Raw genomic sequence first — 24,355 nt, 5'->3', positions numbered from 1 at the left:
CTCAGGGAGCAGACCTAGGAGAGAAGGAAGTAGTTTTTATAGTTTTTATGCTGACACTAACCGTCTTGTGTGTTTACAGGGCTCTCTCTAATATGCTGTCTCTCAGACCTCCAAAGGTGGGGATATTGGCTCCACTTTATAATTGAGGGAACTGGGACAAGCCATGTGACCTACAGCCAGGCCCATCTGGCCTCTAGTGCTCTCTCTCCTTCCCTCTTCCCCCCACTTCTTTCTCCCTCCCTTCTGTACACACTGTAGTGTTTCTCCTTCCCCTTTCTCTGGCCCCCAGCCAACTGTTGTACCCCTTTATGGCCTCCTAGTCTGTGGCAGGGCAGCGAGAAACAGCCCCGGCAGTTTTGGCAATCCCTAACGCAGCACGCCCATTGATGAAATCAATGTAGAATCATTGTAAGGTGAAGTTGGGCAACAGGAAATGAACTACTGACCCCAAAGGTCAGGAAAGAGGATGTCAAAAGACTTAGAACATGCTTCTGCTTCCAACAGTGGGGTGATGGCGGAGAGCGGGGCTGACCTACCTGCGTCTGGCCCAGCCAATCCACTGCGGCTGATGACACGCAGGCCACAGAGGGAGGGCGCAGCAGCCACGACACCTGAGCAGATCTGAATGTGACCACACAGTCTAGGCCACTCTCCCTGAGGAGCGGATAAGGGACCCAGCCAGCCCAGCCTTTGCCACCCCTGCCATTCACCAGCGTATTTGTGGCCAGGCTGGATTTTCCAAGACAGGGTCTCTCTGTGTAGCCCTGGCTGTCCTGGACTCGATTTGTAGACCAGGCTGGCCTCGAACTCACAGAGATCTGCCTGCCTGAGTGCTGGGATTACAGGTGTGCGCCACCCTGCCTGGCACCAGCTGGATTTTTTTTTTTAAGATGAAAATGAAAATACCTCTGTTCTGGAACAAGGGAGCCGGGTGCCGCTTTCCCTGGGAGAGAGTCTCGGGTACACACGCATGGAAGGCGGGGTACATGATGCTGTGTGTAAGTTATACCATTTTGTGACAGCTTAAGGGTAAAGCTATGATGTGTTCTCTCATTCCACGAGCTGAAGACACCTGGCTGGGGAGGTGGCTCAGTGAGGAAGTGCGCTTGATCCACAAGCGCAAAGACCTGAGTTCAAAACTCCAGCACCCGCACAAAACCTTGGTCATTGGCTGCACACACCTATAATCCCAGAACTGGAGAGACAGGCAGGTGGATCCCAACAGCTCGTCGGCCAGTCAGCATGGCTGACGTGGCAAGCTTCCAGTCCAGAGAGAGACCCTGTCTCAAGGCAGAAGGCCTCCCCATGGACATGTTCCGTACCACGGCCTCACAGTACAACACACATCATAGACCACTCACACCATACACCGTACCTATGTCACACCGCATGACAATACAGCATACTCAGTACACTTCCTGCACATATGGTATACCGCGTACATCATACACACACACACAAAACACTGCGCACACAGTGACCACACATCCACATCACGGTGGCCCTGGACGTCACGAGGAAGACAGACATGTCTGTACACTCGCCCCGCTCCCTCTCTCTGCTCCATGCCTGTGCAGTGGAGGATTGGAGTGCTCAGCCTCCTGCCCTGGCCACCATGCCGGAGCATGCCAGCCATGCTTCCTGCCGGGGTAGCCTTACCCCTTTGGAATCATAAGGTCAAATAGACTGTCTATAATCTGCTGTGGTCATGGAGTCTAACAACAGAAAAGTAACTAATGCACTGTTTATAACGGTGGGATAATCAGAACACGCCCAGAGTGTGGGGGGTGGGCCATGTTGCCAGAGAGGCTGAACCTTTCCCCGACAGGCAGTGACAGGCGTTCTAAACATGTCCTCTTTGGGATGTCAGAGGAAGCCAAGAAGGGAAGTACCCAGTGATCATCAGTGCCCTCCCGTGCTGCCGTTCGTGTAAAATGTTCACCAGTCAAACCCACTGGGGGTCCAAGAAAGCAGAATGGGGAACAAGGATTTCCGCCCTCGTCTGGCAGAAGGGAAGCAGTGTCACCTCATCCCCTGTGACAGGGGTGTCAGGGGAAGCTGGCTAAATGGGTTTAAATAGAATGTATTTCCTTACAGCTTAACATTAAATGTCCAGATTTCAATTTAAAAAAAAAAAACTTATCATACCAAGAAGGGGAAAATCTCAAACTGAATGACAGACCGACTGACAGAGATTGACAGGAAAGGGCAGGCATTAGGACTATCTGACACAAAACTCAAAGCAGCCATGAGAAAAGCATCTCAGTGAGCTATGGCAAACACTGGGCGCAGATGCAATACAGAAAGCTTCGGCAAACCCCAGAAACTTAAAAAAAAAAAAAAGCGGGGGGCCAATGAAACTAAAAATATGATAATAAAATTAAAGCTCAGTCAGTGGGCTAAAGAGCAGGATAGGGGGAGGAAAGAAGGCAATCAAGGAGCAGAAGACAAAGCAAAGACATGACTAAGCCAACATCGCTCAGTCGGGAGAGACTGGAGTAGGAGATGAACAGAGACCTGCGAAACTCCTGCCAAGGAGCCCACCTCTGTGCCTCCAGAGTCCTGGCAGGAAAGCGGTCAAAGCAAACATGGCTGCAGTGTGGTCAAAGCAAATGTGGCTGCAGTGTGGGCAGAAACCTACAGACCCGAGAATGTGAGCATCTAAATAGGATGAAATCCAAAGAAATTTATGGCAAACACATTATTTCTGAAAACTAAACAACAACAACTATATATATATATAAAAAATCAGAGAAAAGCAATGTTTTACCCACAAAATAAAAACAAGGCGACAGTGAACTCCTTTTCTGCATCCACAGAGGCCTTCTTACGATATTTTTTTTAAAATAAAATCACCAGGAGGTTTGATTTCTACCAAACTTTAAATATTAACATAAATTCTAAACATTGTATTCTATAAAAAAAAGAAAGCTGGATGGCGGAACATTCACTATGAAGTCAATGTCATCCTGTTCCACCACCACAGACAATGCTTTAAAAAGCCAGACAAATATGGACCAAAACCTTTCTTTTAATTAGCAAATAGAATCCAGCAACCTATTAAAATACTTCAGAGGCTGATGTATCTTGGTGGCAGGGCGCAGATAAGCCACCTAAATTCAATCCTTAGTCTCCTCAAGAAAAAAAAAATTATACACTATTAACAATTAATTAGATGAAGAAAAAATGGTTTAATATTTTAAAACGCAATCAATATAGAAACTGGTTAATAAAGAAAACCACATAATTATATCAATTGGTGTAGAAAAGTATTTGACACATAAATCAATAAATGATTAGAAAACTAGGAATACTGGAGAAACTCAACTTAATTAAAAAAACAAAAACCTTCAAAACCCTGCAACTAATCTACAAAATGGTGAAAGGCTAGTTGCTTTCCCTGTGAGATCGGGGAAAAAGGCAATGCCTGTCCACACTCTTCTTAGCTCAGAACTGAAAATGTTAGCCAGTGGCATGAGGCAAGAAAAGAAAAGGCATTCAGATAGGAAGGTATGACATGAGCCTAACCCTAAATAAAGAAGAGGTGGTACATACATGCATACATACATACAACAATAAACAAAAGCCCATGAACCAGGCATAGTGGCACACACCTTTAATCCCAGCATTTGGGAGGCAAAGGCAGGTGGATCTGTGTGAGTCTGAGGCCAACCTGGTCTGCATAGTGAGCTCCAGGACAGCCAGCGCTACATAATGAGGATCTGTCTCAAGAGAGGAGAAGAAAAAGAAGGAAGAAGAAGAAGAAGGTTTAAAACACCTATTACAAGTAAAAGAAGCCCCGTTCCACTCGTCCCCTTTCCTGTTCGGCTTGTGCAATTGAGGCGGAGATCGTGGACGCCGGGTCTCTCTCTCTCGTTTTCATCGCATAGACACTTCTACTGCAAAGATGGTCAATGTACCTAAAACCCGAAGGACTTTCTGTAAGAAATGTGGCAAGCACCAGCCTCACAAAGTGACGCAGTATAAGAAGGGCAAGGATTCCCTGTACGCCCAAGGAAAGCGGCGCTAGGATCGCAAGCAGAGTGGCTACGGTGGGCAGACAAAGCCAGTTTTCAGAAAGGAGGCCAAAACCACAAAGAAGACTGTGCTCAGGCTTGAGTGTGTGGAGCCCAACTGCAGATCGAAGAGGATGCTGGCCATTAAGAGGTGCAAAAGCATTTTGAACTGGGAGGCGACAAGAAGAGAAAGGGCCGAGTGATCCAGTTCTAAAACTCATGTTGTCTGAGAGAAATACTGAGGCAGTAGAAAAACTACCTGCTAGAAAATAAAGTTATTGTGATACTAAAAAAATAAAAATAAAAAATAAAAAAAACAAGGAAAAGAAGCCTGGAGAAGTCTGATTGCAAAGCGCAAGATCACATGGACCTCAAAATACCTCTGGTGTCAGGGAGTGTGGAATGAACAGAGAACACAGAGGGCCTCCGAATGTCTTCACAAACTCAGGGAGCATACAATACTGTGGTATTGAGTCTTCACCGTCAACTTGATTAGATCTGGAATAAATTGTGAGACGACGTCTCTGGGGGGTTGGTCTGGAAGGGTATCTCTTGGAAGGATTGATCTGGAGGCAAAGACCCTTTCCCAGAGCGGGCAGCACCTTCCGGAAGGCAGCCTGAGGGAAGCTGTTGTTGGTCCTGCCTGTTTTCACTGCCCGCCGTAGGCACGCCTCTCCTGCAGCTGCGGCCACCGTCACCCATCACTGCCGCCAGAACCCATCTCTTCAGCCTTTCCCGAGACTGTCCAGGGACCCTGCAGGGGTCCACACACTGGGACTGCTGAGGCATCCAGCCTTGGAGACTGAGAAGACACTGGGTCCCGAGCCTCTCCAGTACAGACCCCCACAAGGTGAACTACACAGCCACAATGAATGTCAGGCAAGCCAATACACAGATATCCCTGAGTGATATGTATTTCCATTCTGCTCCTCTAGAGAGCCCTGACAACACAAATTCCAAGAGGAAACCCTCAGGCAAACCTCGGAGGCTGAGCGATGAAGATGTATCCTCACAGGCACAGTGAGCATAACAAATGTAACCAGTGATGTGATGTTGCTAAGTGAGATAGACTCTTCATGTGTCTGGCTGGGTACCCGGCAAACTTTGCTGTAAACCAAAAGCTGCTTCAAAAACAGTCTGCCTTTCTTGAAAAGGAACGTTTTAGAACTGTATGCTTACCAGGGGTGGAGTTTATGATACCTGAAGTGTACCTATTGGGTGGAATTTTCCCGTGAATTGCAACATTCTCTCCAAATTGAAACATTTGCCGCTGGGAGGAAGGAGAGGCTCCTGAGGCAAATAAACAAAAGGCCACAGAGTCGAAGATCCTTGAGGGCTCCTACCCAGCAGGATGAAAAGGAGTAAACAGTTGTTAAGGGGTGGATTCTGTGACCAGGCAAACTGTGGGGGGAAAGAGATAGAGTATCTGGGCGCTGCTGAGAGAGCTCCAGGGCTGCGGTTTTCCAGCGTCACCGTTCATACTGGGGCTTTCTGGTGACAGTGGCTTTCCAGCCATCCCTGCTTCTTGTAAGTGACCCCAATAAAAAAAACTCATTGGTCATCAAATTGAATGTTGGTACAGTTCTTAGTTCGGTCTGTCAGGGACTCTCGTTCTGAGGTGAATAGATGTGTGTATAGGCGTGCTTTTGGCTCTTATCTCCACCACCCTTCTCAACCCCAGTCTCTTCCAACTCCTCAACACTAGCTAAGTGTTGAGGAAAGGGAGGAAAGGGGCTGTAGTCCTCTTTAGACTACTTTCTGCTGATCGGGGACATGGGGACATTGGAGCAGGTCCAATTTTCGTCATCCAGCAATCCAACAAACCAGCAATCTAGCAATAGCAATAGCAAATGCAGCAGAAACCAGCAGCACCGGGGGCAGGGGCAGGAGCAGGGCGAGCAGCAGGCCCTTTCAAGGCTCACCCATTTGTACCATCTCCAGAGTCCCCACACTTAAACTATCTGCAGCTGGCAAAAAAAATCACACCCCTCCTAAACATCAAACAATCATAGCGGTTATGGTCAAACTGAGGCAGCCCAATATCTCACACCTGGGATTAAAACAAAAACATATTCACATAACATAACTGGGTTTTTAAAAGAAAAATATAAAAAAGGAAATCAAAATCATGTCTACTTTTGCGTGCAGTTTATGTATGTATACTGTTAGGGTTTTGTGGCAGAGTACCTTGGCAGATCAGTCGGAACCAAGGAATACCACGCTACCCAACAGATCTCACGCAAGAGATTGATTGGGTGGGGGCAAAGGCCGGCCATCTTGCAGTGGGAGAGGGAAAGAGGCAGACAGACAGAGCAAGAGAGAGGATCATAATGGTGAGGCACAAGTGTCACATTCGGTGGCTGGTGGTGATGTGGCTACTGGTGCTGGTGCTGCCTGCGTGAGTCACGTGTGCATGTGTGTGCGTGTATGTGTGTGTGTGTTTACACACATGCCAGGGCCCCCTTACTTCTCCCTCCACTACTTCTTCACCTCACTTGTTGGAGGTGGAATCTCTCACGGAACTGGAAGTCACGGCTTTGGGGACACCGGTGGTTTTCCGGCTCAGGACCCGCCTCCGCAGCCCTGGCACTGCGGGTGACCATCACCAGGCCTGTTCAGTGCTGGGTGGCCAGGCTTGGGGCCCTGGGCTTGAGCAGCAAGCACTTCACCCACGGCTCATTGCTCTGCACCCTTCATGTTTCCGTCAATAGAAATCATTAGGTATTACACGTACTCTCCAAAAACTAGAATTTAAAACAAAATGACGGAAGCTAGTGAAAGGGTTAGGCTAACTCTGTAACCTGTATGTCTTCTAACACCTATAGCTTTGAGTTTTAGGTTCAGGTTAAGCTAAAGCCTCTTAGTACCTTTCCAGAGAATGGAGGAATGTGACCCTATCTGTGAGGACAGATAGAAAAAGCAAGCAAGCAATGACCTTCACTCAGCAAAAAAAAAAAAGGACCAGACCCTTGTCTTTGAGATAGCATTTCTTAGCAACGAACCCAGACTTCTTCTGAGTAGCTTTTGACCTGCAGCCAAAAGTCTGTAGCCCCTAATCTTCAAGGATGAGCTAACCACCCCCACCTTAAATTGCAGCTGCATCCACACTTGGCAGGACTGGCCAAGCTTGAGCACCTAAGACTAACCAATTATCTTACTTTATAGCTTCCTCATCCAGTCCTAAATTGCCAAGAATGCAACTTCAAATCTCCCGCAATTTTTCTTTTAAAAACCTAAAGGCCTTTGTCTCTGGGGGCCACTCTTTGCTGATTGGCAGGGGTGACCCCATTGCGCAATGGTTAATAAACCTCTTGCTTTTGCAACGAGTCTTGGTCTGGGGGAGTTTCTGGGAAGGGCGCGATCTTGAAATCCTGAGCTGTGAGACCTCAGGTCTTACACTAGCCAGCTTCAAATTCCGCCTGGCTCTGCCTCCTGCCTGCCAGGATTAAGAGGGATGTGCCTCGGTTTTACTTGTTAAATGAGAGTTGAATAAAGGCACTGTTTTCTTGCACTATGGAAACCAACATGGGTGTTAGGCCATCCTGTGGAAAGCCATCCCTGATACAGGTTTCAGGAGTCAGGGAAGAACACGGGGTTACAAAGGCAAGTGACTAGAGTCATGGCTGAGCTGTAACCAAAACGCAGTATGGGGTGAAGGGCACAGATGTCGTTAATAGTGCAGTGCCTAGGAGGGCAGGGGACAAGACGCACCCATACCGCCTCCCTTCCTATCTCTGCCAGTGCCCACTGCTAGTCGTAGGAACCCAGTCATGCTATCCGTACACCGTAGCCCCTGAGTACAGAGAAGGATGGAGCATGGGCCAGGGAAGGCAAACAACAACTGGCTCAGGACCAGTCCACAGACGGGAAGCATCAACTCAGAGGATACGCCAGCAAAATGGTACACAGGAAATGAAGGGAGCCATCAGACATTACACGACCATCAGGGTATGGCACCACTGCCGTATGGCCAACGACAGACTCTTCGGAGGACATTAGTGGGCACTTTTGCATGCCTCGAGTCCATTTGTCCTCCAAGGCCTGAACAACCTCCTGCATCGCAAATGTGTTCCGTGTCAAGGGCTCTCCACCCCGGTGTCAGTCTGGGTCCCCTCTGCACTCAAATCAGAACAATGTGAGCAGCACCTAATGGAAGAACCATAACAAAATGTCCTCACTGCATTCTCCTGGCTCCTTCTGAATCCCAGTGAGGCTGCTCCCCAGAGGGCAAAGCCATGAAGAAAGGCAAGCAAGGTCAACGAGGGCTTCCCAGATCTGGCGTGACTTTGGCTCCCACCAACAGGTCCCAAGTTCCAGCAAAGGCAGAGTGAGAATTTGCCACCTGCAAAAAAACAATCCCAAATACTGATATAAAAATCTGTCACAGCCGGAGAGATGGCTCAGGAGTTAAGAGCCCTGACTGCTCTTCTGGAGGACCCAGATTCATTTCCCAGAACCCACATGGCTGCTTATAACCAGCCATAGCCTCCAGCACCTCCCTCTGGTCTCCATGGATACTACACACACAAGATACATGACATTCCTGCCAGCACAACAGCCATACATGTAAAATAAATCAATATTTTGTAATTTAAAAAAATCTTCTCAGAAGCTGGGCATGGTAGTTCATGCCTTTAATACCAACACTCGGGAGGCAGAGGCAAGTGAATCTCTGTGAGCTGAAGACAAGCCTGGTCTACACAAGTTCCAGGACAGCCAGAGCTACATAGTGAGGTCCTGTCTCAGAAGGAGAAAGAAGAAGAGGAGGAGGAGGAGGAGGAGGAGGAGGAAGAGGAGGAGAAGAGAAAAATAAAGGAAGATCTTCTCAGAGCTGAGGCTATCCCTCAGAAGTACAGCATGCTGTTTTCTTTTCTTTTCTTCTCTTTTTCTTTTTGACACAGGGTTTTTCTGTGTCTCTGTGTTGCCCTGGAACTAGCTCTGTAGACCAGGCTGGCCTTGAACTCACAGAGATCCACCGGCCTCTGCCTCCCAAGTGTTGGGATTAAAGGCGTGTGCCACCACCTCCACCACCACCCTGGCATCAGTAGAGCATTATTCTTTTTTTTTTTAACTTTTGATTCTTCGTGAACCTCACATCATGCACCCCAATCCCACTCATCTCCCCTGACCCTTTGTATCTGTCCTCTGCCCTTGAACCCTTACCTCCAAGATAAAATGAAAAGACAAAAAATAAAAATAGACAAGAAAACTTCTTATCATGGAAGCTGTAGCGTGTCACATGTGTCCCACAGTATAGCCTTTTGTCTACACAGCTTTACATGTTCATTGCAAAGAGTCACTGGTCTGGTTCGAGGCCTCCGGCTTCTGCTACACTGTTAATACTGCGTCCTCACTAGGACTCCTCTCAGATATCCTGTTGTTGCCCTGCAGCTTTGGATCTGCTGGAGTGGGCCCCTTCACTGCTGCAGCAATTCATAGGTGGGGTTGACGTTGGGGAGGGCCAACTCAAAGCCCTCGCTTGGGCCTGGATGGTAGCCGAGTTGGTCAGCCTGTCAGCTCTCCTGCACCCATGCTACCAGGGTCCGTTCTCTAGCACTGCCCTGGCTAGCTCACCCAATTTTGACACTGGTGAGGAGCTGGGCCAGCTCTCCTGTTCTCATGACCTTGGGAAGAGGGAGGCAGCTCACCCATACCCCTGACACCAGGGCCAGCTCTACTGTGTTACTCTGGCTTGGTGCAGGCCCTAATCTCCCAAGTGCTGTAGCAAGTAAGGGGTGTGGCCAGCTCTGCACTCGCGCCACACACACACATCAACTCGGCCCAGGCAGCAGCCTGGATCAGGGATGTGTCTCATGACCCTCAAGTGACAACATGAACCACAGACATTGATACAGACCCAGATGTGACTCTCAGTGACAGTACAGGCCAGAATGTCACCATGGCCTCAGCTGGCAGGGCAGGCCACTCACATCAGGCCATCTTTCTCTACCCTCATGTCTCCGGTTCTGCCTCCCCCTTATCCTTCCATCAAATACCTGCACGTCGTGGTGGCTCTCACTGTGGGCAGGCCACAGGGAGGGTGGGCCTCTGGGTGTCTTCCACCTGCCCACGCCGAATGGTGGGGCCTTATTTTCTTATTCTTATGTGTACGGGTGTTTTGCCTTCATGAATATCTGTGTACCATGTGTGTGCCGGGTGCCCATGGAAGCCAAAGAGAGCATCAGATCCCCTGCGACTGGAATTACAGACAGTTGTGAGCTGCCATGTGGGTACGGGGAATCAAACCTGAGTCCTATTCAAGAGCACTCATTGCTGCTAACCGCTGAGCCATCTCTCCAGCCTCGTTTCTACTTTTTAAAAATATTTACTACTTGAATATTTTATACATTCGCACGCTATGTACTGACCAGACCCCCCCCACTTCACCTCTCCCTACTGTCTGTATTCCAACTTCATGTCCTCTTTAAATAAAAACAGACTGTTATTGGTTACTGCTGAGTCCGATGAGCGTGGCCCCTATGCCTAGGGCCTTGGAACCCCGGACTGTGGCCTGCGCGGCTTGCCGGCGGCTACCACGTGTTCACATTATCAGCAGCGCTGATTTAGTGGAAATATGATAGTTTTGCCCACTACATTTCAGCTCCTACATTTGTTACTTGTATTCTCTGTTACTTCGGAAACGTCATGTTCACTGTGATGGCTTTTCTCTATTATTTTCCTTGTGGAAGCTTTATACGCTAGTGTTTGCCGAAAGAAGTATCAGGATTAGGTACCGCTGTGTTACAGGAACACCCCAGATGCTTAAACTGGATGAAAGTTTCTTTCTAGTCCACGTAAGGTTTAGGGGAGGACAGTACAGGCCTGGCCTTGGACCCACGCCACGGAGCAGGAGGCTCCCCTCCGCTGATCCGCTCTGAGGCTCATTCCCATGTTCCAGGGAGCAGTTGGGTCTCCAGCCACCACCTTCAGAAACAGAAGGAAAAAGGAAGAGCCACCTGTCTTCTATTTGCATCTTAATGGCCAAAATTCAGACATGTGACCTTACCCAACCACGAGGGAGGCCAGACAAGGAGCCAGCTAAAACTCTGGACCAATGTCAGAGCGATTAGGATGGGGCAGCCAACTCTGCCTTCCACAGACAAGAGTGAAATCTGTGTTTTCAATCCAACCCACTCATGTGAGAACAATCATGGTGTTTATGATGATGATGAGCTAATCTGGACTAAATAAGGACCACGATCCACCAGATAGTATTCACAGGAGGCCACTGGTTCAGCTTCGGCTCCTGCGCTGGATCTGGCTTCAGCGAACTGCAGGCGGCCCTGAAGCCAATGGCCCAACTAAGCTGTAACCAATTAAGCGGTCTGTGCACACACTTTTTCCCCTATAAATGCTGTCAGATCCTATTATTGCTGGGAGTTGTCTGCCTCGGATGGCCCAGTTCACAAATCACTTTTCTGTGTCACTTTCTTCTTCGTTTATAATCGCGCAAATAAACTCACATTGAGTTTAATTTGGGTTAAGATTTCCCCTTTTGACTAGTAGGTGTGGGCACTGTTCCTGGTACTGGCTACATGGTACTGAACCATTACTGTGCCTCCAAGGAGTAGAGATGATTGTTCTCATTTCACGGAGGAAGAAACTAAGGCACAGAGGAGTCTGCTCAAGTCATCTCAGCTTCAAAGATGGTGCGACGTGGGTTTCAATGATGCCTGACAGCTAGCTCTGGAACCCCCAGGGCTCAGCACAACTACAAATAGAGGTCTACAGCCAGCAGCCACACTCCATGTCAAGGAGGCCCAATGGGGTTCTTCCTGGGTCTTTTTTCCTCTTCCAGGGGTGGAGAGAGAGGCTCTGAGCCAGCTTGCTCCGGGCATCTCATACTCATCTGTTACATTTGTGTCCTTTTGAGGAGTGAGCTGCATTTGTGGTTTATTGTCCAAAATATGTTGGCTGCTCCAGGGAATGATTCTGCACCCCCAGCAGCCAATATATTGTATAACACATAGTAGGTGCTCCAAGAACCTGTCCTTGGTGAACATGTAAGTTTTGTGAGGGGTGCCGAGTGTGCAGAAGTGGGAGGCTAGGATACTGCCCACTAGCACTCATGGACAAGAAGGAGGACTGGTGGGCACCACAGGGAACAACCTGGGCAAAGGGCCAGGAACCTGCTGGCCAGAAGTGTGCGCAGCTAGACATAGCTTAGGAGCCAAGCAGCAAGGAACATGGTCTTGAAGGGAGGCTGAGCCAGACTGGTAATTCCTTTCAAGTCCCAGGGGGGAATGTTGGTCTCAGTCTGGAGGCAGAGGCTTAAATGGGGGGGGGGGGGGGGGGAATATATGCAGACCTAGGGCAACTCTTTCAGCACACAGAGCATGGAAGGAGAGAAAAACAAAAGCAGGAAAGGCTGGGTGGCAAGGACGGCAGGAGGCACACCGAAACCAGGCTTGCTGGGGGTCAAGGAAGGCAGCAGCACGCTGCTCAGGACAGAGAAGGAGAAAGTGCTTGAGAGGGCAGCCATGAGAGCAGATGGGCTTGGAAGGGAGGAGGGGTGGAGCAAGGAGAAACAAAAGCAAGCCAGATGGGCCAGGGAACTGTAGGAGGAGAAAGGGTGGGGGTACAGACGCCCGGCAGGGGAGGGGGCCAGGAAGAGCTTGGAGAGGGCCCCTGGCTCCAGCCGAGGCAGACAGAGCTGCTGGCCGCCTGCATCTTTGTCCTCATGGCTCAGAAATGCCCCAGGCTTGCCAGAAGACTTCAGGCCACTGCTAGTCTTGTCTCCTACCAAGCCAAGGCAGCTCCCACATCGGGAGCCTCGGGGCTTCCTCCCCTAGCCTTCCCATCTCCAAGTGGAGACCCCTCTCTCAAACCCAGGGACCCCTTCCCCCCACCGTTACCCCTGGCAAATGTCTGACTGAACAGACTAGACAGGAATGGGAGAAAAGCAGACATCTGTAGAGGGCCTGTCAGGAAGCAGGGGTGGGCAGAGGCCAGCTGGGGTTGCCAAGGGGCCTACAAGTCCAGCAGGGCGGGAGGCGGAGTGGGATCCAGGGAGCAGTCGCAGCTGGTAAGGAGTTAATGTCTGGTCCACAGTGCTTCCCTGACAGGCCTAATGAGACACAGGTGGTGGTCCTCGACCCCCCCCCCCACACACACACACAGTGTAAGCTGATGCTGGGGGCTGGTTACTGGGGTGGGGGTGGGGGCCTTCTACAGTTCCAGGGGCGGAGCTGGGTCTGTGGGCTCAGGCCCAACACATAACTGCAAGCTGCTGCAGTCCGGGGCCCCAGACAGCCGGCCTCTCTGAACTGAGCTGACAGCATGAAGGTACTGGCCTGGCCTGGGAGATCAAGGCCATTTGTGGAGACAAGCGGCTTGCCAGATAGGGAATAGAGGAGCATAGTGGGTACTCTCTTGAAACCTGAGCTCTGAGGAGATAGAGGCTTTCCCAGACAGTAAAGAGGGGAAAAGAAGACAGAGGACAGGATTTCGGGCTGGAGGAGCACTGGGAGGTGACCGGCCCCTGACCCTGTCAGGGTCTACACTCATGCCATTTCCCACCCCCAGGCCCTCACAGCCCTGCTGCTGCCACTGCTGCTGCTGCTGCTCTCCACGCCTCCCTGCGCCCCGCAGGCCTCCGGGATCCGGGGAGATGGTAAGCAGCCCCCCTTCTCAGACATGGCCTGGTCTGCAGGCTGGATGAGGCCATTCTAAGCCAGACTCTGCAAGACTGTTTCCTCCTCCACAAGGTGGCAGGTATCCCCTAGAGAAAACTCCAGATTTCTCATGTCGGGGTCCCCTAGGCCCGGGGAAAAGCCGGGATGCTAACGTGTCCTTTCTGCCTTAGTCTTTCTCCTCACTGTCCCCACATTGCCACTCTCAGCTCTGGAGAAGTCCTGTCTTCAGCAGCCCCTGGACTGTGATGACATCTACGCCCAGGGCTATCAGGCCGACGGCGTGTACCTCATCTACCCCTCGGGCCCCAGCGTGCCAGTGCCTGTCTTCTGTGACATGACAACCGAGGGTGGCAAGTGGACGGTGAGTAGGCGGAGGGGCCTCAGGACACGTGGAGTTCAGGCAGCTCCGTGATCCTGACCGTCACCTCCGTGGAATGGGTCCCTCATGTGAATGGGGACCGGACCCAGCGCTGCTAACACATACGTGCTCGTGGTTAGTGCATGCTGTCCTTGCAGTGATAGGTAGGCGCCTCTCCTAAAAGAGGAACTGCAAGCCCAGAGAGGTAGCATTGCGCCCCTGGTGCCAGGACCCACAGCCAGGCACTGTAAACACCCCCCTCCCTTTTTGTCATCAGCACAGGGACGGAACCCAGGGACTCTATGCTAGGTGGGTTCTTTGCCGCAAAGCTGTCTCCGTCCCCCCACGGCCCCTTAACCTCTTGCCCTTCCCGTCTCTCAGCGGACAAGAGGGCACACAGGTACCTTTTCAGCGGCAGACGTTCAAAGAGAGGCCTGGCACCAGACTGTTTGTGTTAGCAGCTCCCTAATACCCACTCAAGCTCTTCATAGACTGGCTCAGCATCCCAGCGTCCAGGCCTGGGGGCCAGGGCAGGACAGGGCAGAGCCCCTGAGGGTCCTGGGCCTCCGTCACGCGGTCCCCTTGTTTCCAGGTTTTCCAGAAAAGGTTCAACGGCTCAGTGAGTTTCTTCCGGGGCTGGAACGACTACAAGCTGGGCTTTGGCCGTGCTGACGGGGAGTACTGGCTGGGTAAGGTGGGGCCACGGGGCGGGGGCTGCCCCTCAGCCGAGTCTCTGCTGACCAGCTGCCCCCCCCCCCCACCAGGGCTGCAGAACCTGCACCTCCTGACGCTGAAGCAGAAGTATGAGCTGCGCGTGGACCTGGAGGACTTTGAGAACAACACAGCCTACGCCAAGTACATTGACTTCTCCATCTCCCCCAACGCCGTCAGCGCTGAGGAGGACGGCTACACGCTTTACGTGGCCGGCTTCGAGGATGGTGGGGCAGGTACCCCATGGGCTTCTTCAGGGGCAGAGGCGGGGGCGGGGGAGCCATAGCGGAGTATTGGCCCCGCCCTATTGGCTCCTTAAGGCCCCTCCTTCGACCCTTCTGGGCTTGGAAGAGCCACGCCTCTCTGCAGACCACATCCAGCCCTGGGGAGCAGCCACCCTGGCCCTGCTCCAGGCAGCTGTGCACAAGAACAGCTGTTTCTCCTTTGCCGCTCGGGGAGGGTGCCACCATCCCAACAGGATGGCACATGATGTCGTCCCCCGGTGTCCTTCCTCAGTGCTGCCGCTCATAGCCTGCCAGCAGAAGGCTCAGCTCCTGGCCTCAGGGGCTCCATTCTTTCCCCCTCCTGCCAGGTGACTCGCTGTCCTACCACAGTGGCCAGAAGTTCTCCACCTTCGACAGAGACCAGGACCTCTTCGTGCAGAACTGTGCAGCCCTCTCCTCAGGGGCCTTCTGGTTCCGAAGCTGCCACTTCGCCAATCTCAACGGTTTCTACCTGGGCGGTTCTCACCTCTCCTATGCCAATGGCATCAACTGGGCTCAGTGGAAAGGCTTCTACTACTCCCTCAAGCGCACTGAGATGAAAATTCGCCGCACCTGAGGGGCTGGCCCAGACACACTCTGTCTCTCCCCTGGATGCCCCAAGTCTCCATGCTCTCCCCCACAGTACCTGAGTACCAGCAATGCCCTGGCAAATCCCCATCCCATATCCAGGTAGGCCCTGCTGCCGTCCATCTGACGCTAGGCTGTCTGCAGCCTTCTAAGGCCTTTCTGTGGCTCAGCCATCCTAGCCTGGATCTGGCTGAAAGCCATAAAAACTCCCAAGTTGCTTCTGCCCTTTCATGACGGCCGAAAGCCAGAAGCTACCGTCTGGCTGCCAGCCTTTGCGTTCCACCTCAGCCCATTTCCTTACTTCAGACCCACCTGTTTCAGGCTACCCTTGACAGAGTAACTCGGCACCTAAGGCATGTGCCAGCCAGCTCGTGCACGGCCACTGTCACACTCCAGCACTCCCAAAGCTGCTTCGGAATACTTCCCACCCTTGGTCTCCACCTCAGCTTACTCCTTATAGTGAGCACTACGGAGCACAGCCCCACTTGCTTTCACTCATCCCTCAAAAAGTTCAATGCCAAAACAACCTTCACCACAGCTGCTGCTCATCAGCTCCGCAGCAGCGAAGGGCAAGAGAGGCATGTTAACTAGGCCCCCATGCCCCCCAGGGATTGTCATGAAAGGCAGCAGAGAACAATCCGTGGGGCCGGAGGTGGTATCAATAAACCTTCAGGATCTGATGGTCTGTCTTTGTGGACAAACATTTACTAAGCTCCAAATAGGAGCACCTGGCTCTTCCTCATACCCTACCGTTGGTGTTCCTACCACAACTCCAAAAACGACACAGAGTCAGGTTAAAGGAAACCTTGTATTTTACAGGTCTCATTTTGAAGGCAAAACAAATGCATATTACAACAATAATAAAAGTACAATACTGAAGAAGATTGCTCAGGAGGGAGTAGTCTGCCCATCCTGTTATGGCTCGGTGGTGGCTCAGGTGGCTGCTTAAGGCTGAAAGGTGGGTCTGAGATGAAGCTGCAGAGTAACTCAAGCTGAGCCTCGCCTGCCAGTCCCAAGGCTGCACCCTCTGGATGGCACCCCTGGACTCTGGGGCTGGGGCTGTGCTGGCAGCAAGGCACAAGCTGTGGGTCTCAGGGCTCCTGGAGGTCAGGCAGGTCGGACAGCAGCATTGGGGAGTCCATCTGGATCTCACGCTGCAGAGACTCGATGTCGGCAGGGTTCATGCCGTGGCCCTCGAGCCAGTCAGCAAGGAGGGACGCCGAGAGCGAAGCCGAGTCTGCCTGGCTGCAGGGAAAAGAAAGTGGGATGGGTGTTCTCAGCCTGGGCCATCTGAGGACCCTGCCACAGCCCCATTCAAAGAGCTCGGTCCAGCCATCTTACCCATCCTGTGGCGCGTCAGCCACACCCATGTCGAAAGACTGGTTTAAGAACTCCTCCAGGTCAAAGCCAACACCGTAGCCAGCCCCACTGCCCTTTGGAGTGCCCGAGAAGACGGGAGGCAGGGGGTCCTCCACCTGCAGAGGGCAGTAGCAGGTCGTAACGCAGGTGCCAGGAAGGACAAACTGGGGTCAGCAGGGCACAGCCTGCTACTACTGACCACTCTGCCCAGATAGCCCAGAACATGAACACAATCTTGAAATCGCTAAGTGCCAGTAGCACAGATGAAGCTGTCTCTCGACCATACACTTTCCATGCACAATCTGTCTCTCAACAACCTCTTCACCGACCTTACTACGTTCCTCTATGTTCCGGCTCAAAGAGATAAGGCTTCCTTTGCTGCTTCCTTTCTTTCATCCAACATGAACCACCACCCAAACCCACCTTCCTGGACCAGATCACAGTATCCCAGCCCGTTGTCTCTCTTCTCACCTGAGACTTGGACAGCTGCTGGGTCACCAGGTTGACATCGGGTGACTCTGATGGACAGGGCTGAGGGGGTCCCCCAGGATCTGGAGGTGGTGGGCCAGATGGAAAGTAAGGCAGAACTTCTGGGGCACTGGAGGCAGGCAACCCGCCAGGTGGCCTAAGTGACTGGGAGGCCAGAAGGCTGGTGGAAGGGGCAGTCTGGAGAGGGGCAGGGACGGTTCCGGGAAGGCCAGCAGGCTGGGGAGCGGGGCCAGAGGGTGGACAAACAGGCTGAGGGGCAGGACCAGAGCCTGCAGCCTGTAAAGGCAGGCCAGCACGAGGACTACTGGGTTGGGCAGAGGAGGGGGCGGGGGCGGGGGCTGGGGCAGGAGGCCGAGCCATGCGAGTCCACCGCTCTAGCAGGCTGCGGTCATTGTCACTAAGTACCAGTCCAGCCAGAGGGTCAGTAGAGGGGCCCCCCAAGGCACCAGCCCCCCTCTCCTTGCGCTCCCGCTCTTGTCGCCGCTTCTCCCGCTCCTTGGCTCTCTCTTGCCGTCTCCTACGCTTCTCTTCCCGCTCTCGCTGGCGTTCCTGAGCTGTCACAGGCTTTCGAGGTTCAGGCGCCTCCAAGGGTGCACTGGGGCCATCTGTAGGGAAGTCGAACAAGGGAAAAATAAGGGCTAACACTTCTAAAAGTCCCTGTCTGCCTGCCACTCACTGCCGGGTCCACAAAGCACCTCGGAGTCGGCTCCTCAGGGACTTGAGCAGGGCAGCTTTGAGGGCTGCTTTGGTGTTGTCGGAGATGGCACCCTCTCTTTTCGGTGGAGCGAGCTCACTGGCTGGCGGGGCAGGCTGCAGGGTCAGGTCAACAGCGTCGGGTGCAGGTCCAGAGCACGGTGGCGGTGCTGGAGGGGGTGACTCCATGGCACAGTCTCCACTTGGGGCCCAGGGGCTGGGCATCTCAACATCCGGACACGCGGGCTCACTAGCCACAGGCTGCAGAGAGGGCTGGAAGCGGATCTGTTGGCGGATGCCCTCCCGCCGTGCGTGGAAGTCCTCGATCTCGGCCACAATGGCCTCCTTGATGCGCTCCCTCGTAAGGGCTTCTCGGTCAAAAGCAAAATCGAAAGGCGGGGCACAGTCAGGCTCATCGTCGGGATCATGGTACTTAGCCAGGAAGGGGTGACGAAGGGCGGCGGCCGCTGAGATCCGGGCGCTGGGTTCAAAGCGCAGCATGCGTCCCAGCAGTGACAGGGCCTGGCGGTCGGCACCCGGGTACACCGTCTCCCAGGGCACAGCCTGCCGCGGCGGCAGGCTCTGGATATAGGCCCGCACCCTCTCGGCCCCCACGGCCTGAATCACAGCCGGGGACGGGGTTCCCAACACCATCATGATCAGCTGTAACTGGTGCACATAATTTTTGCCCGGAAAGAGCTGTCGCCGAGCCAGCATCTCACCAAAGATGCAGCCCACAGACCAGAGGTCGATGGCCTGTGTATACTCGTGCAGGGAAAGCATGAGCTCGGGGGCGCGGTACCAGCGAGTGGCCACATACTCGGTCATGAAGTACTGATGCTCCGCGGGGGAGGTACACAGGCCGCGGGCCATTCCGAAGTCACCAATCTTGAGCTCACAGTTCTCATTCACCAAAAGGTTCGAGGGTTTAAGGTCGCGGTGGATGACCTGAGCGGAGTGCATGTACTTGAGGCCCCGGAGCAGCTGGTACAGGAAGTATCGCACGTGCTCCAGCGTGAGCGGCTGGGAGGAGTGAATGATCTGGTGGAGGTCGCTCTCCATGAGGTCCAGTACCACATAGCTGCAAACGGGGAGAGAGGTGTGAGCGGGCCTGTTCACACTACAGGGGTAAGCCCCGTCCTCGTCCTCACTGGCCCTGCCAATTCTACAGGTTATGACCTTGCAAACGGGAACCCCAAAGGATGGAATGAAAGAATAGCACCAGGTTCTTGATTTTCCTCAACTTTTCATAAGTTTTTCTTTTTTTAAATTTATGTGTATGTTTCCCTGCAAGCATACGTATGTCCTACTCAAGTGCCTGATGTCCGCAGAAGCCAGAAGAGGGAGTCTGATACCCTGGAACTGGAGTTAATAAATGTGAGCCGCCACGCAGACATTAGGAACTGATCCCAGGTCCTCTTGAAAGAGCAGCAAAGCGCTCTTAACTGAACGTTTTTTCAGCCTTCACTTTTCTACAACTTTCGACAAATCATTTTCTCCATGCACCTAATTTCCCTGTCAAATTTAAAATATATATGTGTTGGGGGGGAAGGGTATACAGTTATTTGGAGCCAACTCTTGTTTGCCAGCAGCCACTAGAAAAGCTGTGGTAAAAAACTGTGAAAGCTTGTCAATTTTCTATTTTTAAGGATGCATAGTCTGTGATCAATTAGTCATGTCTGCCGTGAGAAAAGAAAAGTGTCATGACACCTCAGCAGCCTTTGTTTGCTATCTTACACAGTTTAGACCTGTTCTATCTTTTTCTCCTCTCTTGTTGCTTGGGGTTTTTTGTTTTGTCTTTGGGGATAGGGTCTCATGTATTCCAGCCTAGCCCACACTTAGTATATGCCAAAGGTGGCACACCCAAATAAAAAGATAGATCCTCTTCGGTTTTTGGTTTTTTTTTTTTTTTTTTTTTTCTTTTAGCACAGGAAAGTCAACCTAAAAATCCCCAAAATTCCAATCACTTGACTACTGAGCTACACACGCCCACAGCCCTTGGGCTCCTCTTGAGAAATAAACTGTCCCATACCAGTGTCCCACAGGAACACTAGTCCTGGCATCATGAGACTTCTCTCAGGCGGCATCACAGGTTCAAGCTGCCCTTCCAGGACCTGAGCATCACTGGCCCTGGACTTCTAAACTGGTCCCAACCGTGTCTCCTTTTCCTGTCCCACTCCTTACACAGATTTGAACTCCCCGTACGGCACAGTGGGCCTCAGGATGTCCTTGATGGCGATGATATTGTCATGTTTGAAGTGTTTGAGGATCTTCAGTTCCCTGAGGGTCCTTTTGGCATTGGTCACCACATCAAAAGCATTGGGTATCTTCTTGATGGCCACCTGCTGGCCTGGAGAGCAGGAAAAGGGCACACACCGGAGAGTACCTTCAAGTTAGCTGAGGGTCCCTTTCATCACAGCCCTTCTAGAAACCAAGTAACAACAGGTGCCTACCAGGCAAGACCCTGTGTGTAACACACATCAGATTTTAATTTCACAACTACCTCAGGAAGCAGGTACACCAGCTCACATACAGAGGAGACACAGCCAGTTCCTGGTGGTCTTGACTGCTGTACCTAAGCTCACTATCCCTTCCTCATATACTCTCTCCATCCCAGACCTTCCCCATTCCGCCACCAAGCCACTGCGCCCATCTCTGGCTCTAGAACCTATCCCCTTTGGACACCAAGAAGCGCCTCTCTGTTCTGGCTTGCAGGGATATCATTTTCCTAAGGAAGAAGCAGGCTGACTGGGAGCAGCAGAGTTCCTGAGAAGGGTACCTAACGCGGAGCTGGCACCTAGTCGGCAAGTGGTGAGGGGAACCAGAATCCCCGGCGCAGCCGATCCTCCTGGGACCGTGCGGGTCCCTCACCGCCTCTGGAAAGCAGTCCACACATGCTGAGCCTCAGGAAGCCAGCTCACCCGTGAGGCGGCGGCGCGCCGAGGACACCACCCCGTAGGCCCCATTGCCTATGGTCTCGATGATCTCGTACTCGTCCCCCACGTCAAAGGTCACGTCGAAGGAGCGGGCTTTGAGCAAGGCCAGGTTCTTGGCCACGACAGAGGCCGCGGTGTGGACGGGTTCTGCCTTCACGCGCCCGGGGGGCTCCCCAGAGCCATCTTCGCCATCCTCCTCCTTCAGCGGCTCAGCCATGGTCTGTATGAGGCTCTGGTGAGAAGATCGCCCTGAGGGCCTCTCGGTGTCCCCTCTGTGGGCTACGACGCAGGACCTACGCAGGAGGCGAGAAGGGGCGGCTGGCACGGCGAACCCCGCGGCCCCGGAGTCTGGGTCCAGGGGGCGCGGCGAGGCCCCGGAAGAAAGGGAGGGGCGGGGCCCTGGGGCTCCCGGGACCGCACTCACCGACCGGCCGGCACCTCGCCGCCACGCCTCCTCGGAGATTTGGGGTTCCTGAGTCTTGCCGACCCAGAGACGAGTGTCCACCCTGCACTCGGTCACCTATCACAGACGGCGGCCACCACCTAAGCCTCGCGCGCGCAGCGGCAGACCACCCCGCCCGCCGCCCCGGGACCACGCTCTTCCAGCCCCCGGCCAATCGCTGGGCGGCTCCCGCGGAGGTTTCCGCCCCTCCATTTTACTCTATCCAATCAAAACTCACCGACGGGGAAGCCCCGCCTTTAGCTCGCGGGCACGCGCGCACGCGCGCTCCCAGTTGTCCAGCTCGCGGCGGGAGCCGCCCAAGGGGAGATGCGCGCTGCTCAGGGGTGCGCGCGCAGCCCCGCGACAGGCTTTGACGCATGCGTACTAGCAGCCTCGGGAGACGGGAGAAGGCAAGGCTCCACCATGTTCGCGTGCACATCCGAACCTAAGGGGCGAAGATACGGGGGGGGACTGTTACCTAGGCAACAGGCTCCACACGCTCCTTCACCCCCTCCCCGGTTCCTTTAGGCTCCTCATCATTCCTCGTTAGCGTCATCTACTCGGTGGATTTGCCTTGCACGCTTTCGGCGCCGGAAGTCCTGGACGCCGAGTAGTGACCACCGAGACCCAGTCCTCCGGATTCTAGAGAGTCGCTCTAGGTCCCGCAGCCAGGCCCTGGCCGGGACGCGCATGCGCTCGGGACCGCGACGGAGCCAGATCCCTACAGATCGTTTTGTTTTCTTCCGTCCTGCTCGATCGTTTGGACCAGGGGGTCAGTGAGCGCCGTCAACCCGAGAGTTGAAAAGGTTCTCGGTAGGCAGCTCAGGTGAGCCCCACTCCAGGGAGGGCTGGGATTCCCAGTGAGACAAGAAAAGAGGAGAGAGAAACCGGGATGAAACCCAGTAAAGTTTGAGTACCCGCCTGACATCTATCTATATTACTTAGTTCTCAACTAAAAGCCACAGGTGGGGTCCCGACCAGAAATGAATTTAGGGAATCGTACACAGTTTACGTTGCCCAGCCTTTCGTGTTTTGTACAAAAAGTACATGCAGAAAGTTTCACGCATCAATACATTTCCACCAACTTAACAGCCGCATGTGTTCGATTTGATTAAAAATTTTTATAAAGCTAGGCATGGTGACTCACGCCTTCGGTCCCAGCACTGGAGAGGCAGAGGTTGGAGAATCACTGTAAATTCAAGATTAGCCTGGTCTACATGTGGAGCTCCAGGCCAGCCGTGCCTACACATTGAACCTCTGTTTCAAAACAAATAAGAGGCAGCACCTCAGAAGCCTCTTCTGTTTCCCAGGACAGATTTTGTAGTCTGGCTGTTGGCACTCATTGTCCATACGTGGGGGATTCAAGAGGTTTATCAAGTACATCAAAATAGAAAAGTAGCTGGGTGTGGTGGCCCACACCTTTAATCCTAGCGCTTGGGAGGCAGAGGCAGTGAATCTCTGTGAGCCAGCCTGGTTTGCAAATCGAGTTCCAGAAGGAAAAAGAAAAGTAGTCATGGCCTGCACTTTGTTTTGCATCCATTTCTAACTCCTTGGATGATGAGGCCGTTTCGTTGGTAACATGGTTATGCATGCTGGTCGAGCATGAAAGACCTGTGTTCTGATCCCTAGCACCTATATAAAAAGTCCAGCATAGCTGCACTGTTAATAAAACCCAGTTCTGGGAAGTGGAATCATGAGGATCCCAAGGGCTCACTGGCTAGACAATCTAGCCAAATTGGTGGGTGAGCCTGGGCTTCAGTGAGAGACCTTTTTCAGAAATAAGGTCGGTGAGGGGCGGAGGAACGTACAGTGTCAAGCTCTGGCATCTACACACGCCCGCATAGGGTTGCACACAGACGGGAGACATAAATAGCTAGAAAAAACTCCAGTTAGGTATACTGGATGCGCCCCAGGGCAAAGGCATAGCTAGAATGTGTAGGCATGTAGTCATAAAAGCTTGCTATAAATTTGTTTCTAATTTCCTTGGCATCAGAACACAGACTAAATTCTCTTAAATGATTTGCACTGAACATTGTTTAGAAATCATATTTGTGGAAAATGGGCATTCTGTCACTGAGGCTTAACAGTTCTTTGGTGGCCTTTATCTAGGTGACAAGGCAGACAACCTTTCCTGCCTCTGAAGTAGGCACAAGTCAGTGACCATGCGCAGACACCCAGCAAGCAATTCTACCCTTCAGTATATACCTAGAACTGAAGGCCTGTGTCCTTGTATTCATTCACAAAAATTAGAAGCTCAACTGTCAATATTTGATGAAAGGGCATAAAGAGAAAAAGCTGGGCATAGTGGTACATGCATTTAATCCCAACTTGGTAGGTAGGGGCAAGTGGATCTCTGTGATCTCTTTAAAGCCAATCTGGCCTATTTAGTGAGTTCCAGGCCAGCCAGAGTTACATGATGAAACCCTGTCTTCAAAAATACAAAACTAAGAATTGGCATATTAATACATAATGCAATATGGACAAAGTTCTATAGCCCTGGCTGTCCTTGACATGCACTCTGTAGATCAGGCTGGCTTCAAACTCGCAGAGATTCGTCTGCCTCTACCTCCTGAGTGCTGGGATTAAAGGCTGCACCACCACTACCCAGCTCCATGATCCCATTAGTCACAGTTCCGGGTTGCCCAGGGCATGGGAAAGAAGGTTATACAAATGGATTTCTTTAAGGGTTAATGAAGATTTTACCCTAAATTCAGCATGTTCAGCTAAGACTGTACAGGCAGACTTTGGTTGAAATGTTTCTGTCAGGCAGTGCTCCAGTAGATTTTGCTGAGCAGCTCCTCCCTGGGCATGGCTTGTGAATCTTCAGGCAGTGCGAAAGAAGACTGTATCTGGCCCTTCCCTAGA

General features: G+C 52.4%; 2 protein-coding genes and 1 pseudogene across 7 annotated transcripts; 2 read left to right on the top strand and 1 right to left on the bottom strand.

Annotated features, from left to right (window-relative positions):
- Window positions 1–3,869: 3,869 nt before the first annotated feature.
- LOC129666960 (60S ribosomal protein L36a-like) lies at window positions 3,870–4,309 on the top strand (annotated as a pseudogene).
- Window positions 4,310–13,267: 8,958 nt separating this feature from the next.
- Mfap4 (microfibril associated protein 4) lies at window positions 13,268–16,251 on the top strand. Of its 2 annotated transcripts, XM_055594276.1 has the most exons (6): window positions 13,268–13,301; window positions 13,542–13,629; window positions 13,858–14,012; window positions 14,602–14,698; window positions 14,774–14,956; window positions 15,313–16,251. In XM_055594276.1, the coding sequence occupies exons 1-6, from the start codon at window positions 13,296–13,298 to the stop codon at window positions 15,558–15,560; spliced, it is 777 nt and encodes a 258-aa protein (XP_055450251.1). In that variant the 5' UTR covers window positions 13,268–13,295; the 3' UTR covers window positions 15,561–16,251. The 2 variants fall into 2 exon arrangements, with proteins under 2 accessions (XP_055450251.1, XP_055450250.1); XM_055594275.1 differs by having other exon boundaries at window positions 14,602–14,956.
- A 114-nt stretch (window positions 16,252–16,365) lies between these two features.
- On the bottom strand, window positions 16,366–22,216 carry Mapk7 (mitogen-activated protein kinase 7). 5 transcript variants are annotated; one of them, XM_055594385.1, is made up of 8 exons: window positions 21,729–22,216; window positions 21,473–21,568; window positions 21,034–21,341; window positions 20,297–20,462; window positions 18,115–19,193; window positions 17,402–18,024; window positions 16,913–17,046; window positions 16,366–16,816 (listed from the first exon to the last, which is right to left on the bottom strand). In XM_055594385.1, the coding sequence occupies exons 3-8, from the start codon at window positions 21,263–21,265 to the stop codon at window positions 16,663–16,665; spliced, it is 2,388 nt and encodes a 795-aa protein (XP_055450360.1). In that variant the 5' UTR covers window positions 21,266–21,341; window positions 21,473–21,568; window positions 21,729–22,216; the 3' UTR covers window positions 16,366–16,662. The 5 variants fall into 5 exon arrangements, with proteins under 5 accessions (XP_055450360.1, XP_055450359.1, XP_055450361.1 ...); XM_055594384.1 differs by lacking the exon at window positions 21,729–22,216 and having other exon boundaries at window positions 21,473–21,632; XM_055594386.1 differs by lacking the exons at window positions 21,473–21,568; window positions 21,729–22,216 and having other exon boundaries at window positions 21,034–21,460.
- Window positions 22,217–24,355: the final 2,139 nt, after the last annotated feature.

The sequence above is a fragment of the Psammomys obesus genome, unplaced genomic scaffold, assembly GCF_907164565.1.
Source record: "Psammomys obesus unplaced genomic scaffold, mPsaObe1.curated_primary_1811, whole genome shotgun sequence".
Taxonomy (NCBI): domain Eukaryota; kingdom Metazoa; phylum Chordata; class Mammalia; order Rodentia; family Muridae; genus Psammomys; species Psammomys obesus.
This window is presented reverse-complemented; position numbering and strand designations above follow the sequence as displayed.

Excerpts from the sequence above, each read along its gene's own strand:
- Mapk7 (XM_055594385.1), bottom strand. The coding sequence starts at position 21,265 with ATGGCTGAGCCGCTGAAGGAGGAGGATGGCGAAGATGGCTCTGGGGAG. Across the intron at positions 20,463-21,033 it reads GGCGCGCCGCCGCCTCACGG|GCCAGCAGGTGGCCATCAAG; the intron begins GTGAGCTGGCTT and ends CCTGCTCTCCAG. Across the intron at positions 19,194-20,296 it reads TACGGGGAGTTCAAATCTGT|CTATGTGGTACTGGACCTCA; the intron begins GTAAGGAGTGGG and ends CCCCGTTTGCAG.
- Mfap4 (XM_055594275.1), top strand. Across the intron at positions 13,630-13,857 it reads CTCCGGGATCCGGGGAGATG|CTCTGGAGAAGTCCTGTCTT; the intron begins GTAAGCAGCCCC and ends TGCCACTCTCAG. Across the intron at positions 14,957-15,312 it reads CTTCGAGGATGGTGGGGCAG|GTGACTCGCTGTCCTACCAC; the intron begins GTACCCCATGGG and ends CCCTCCTGCCAG.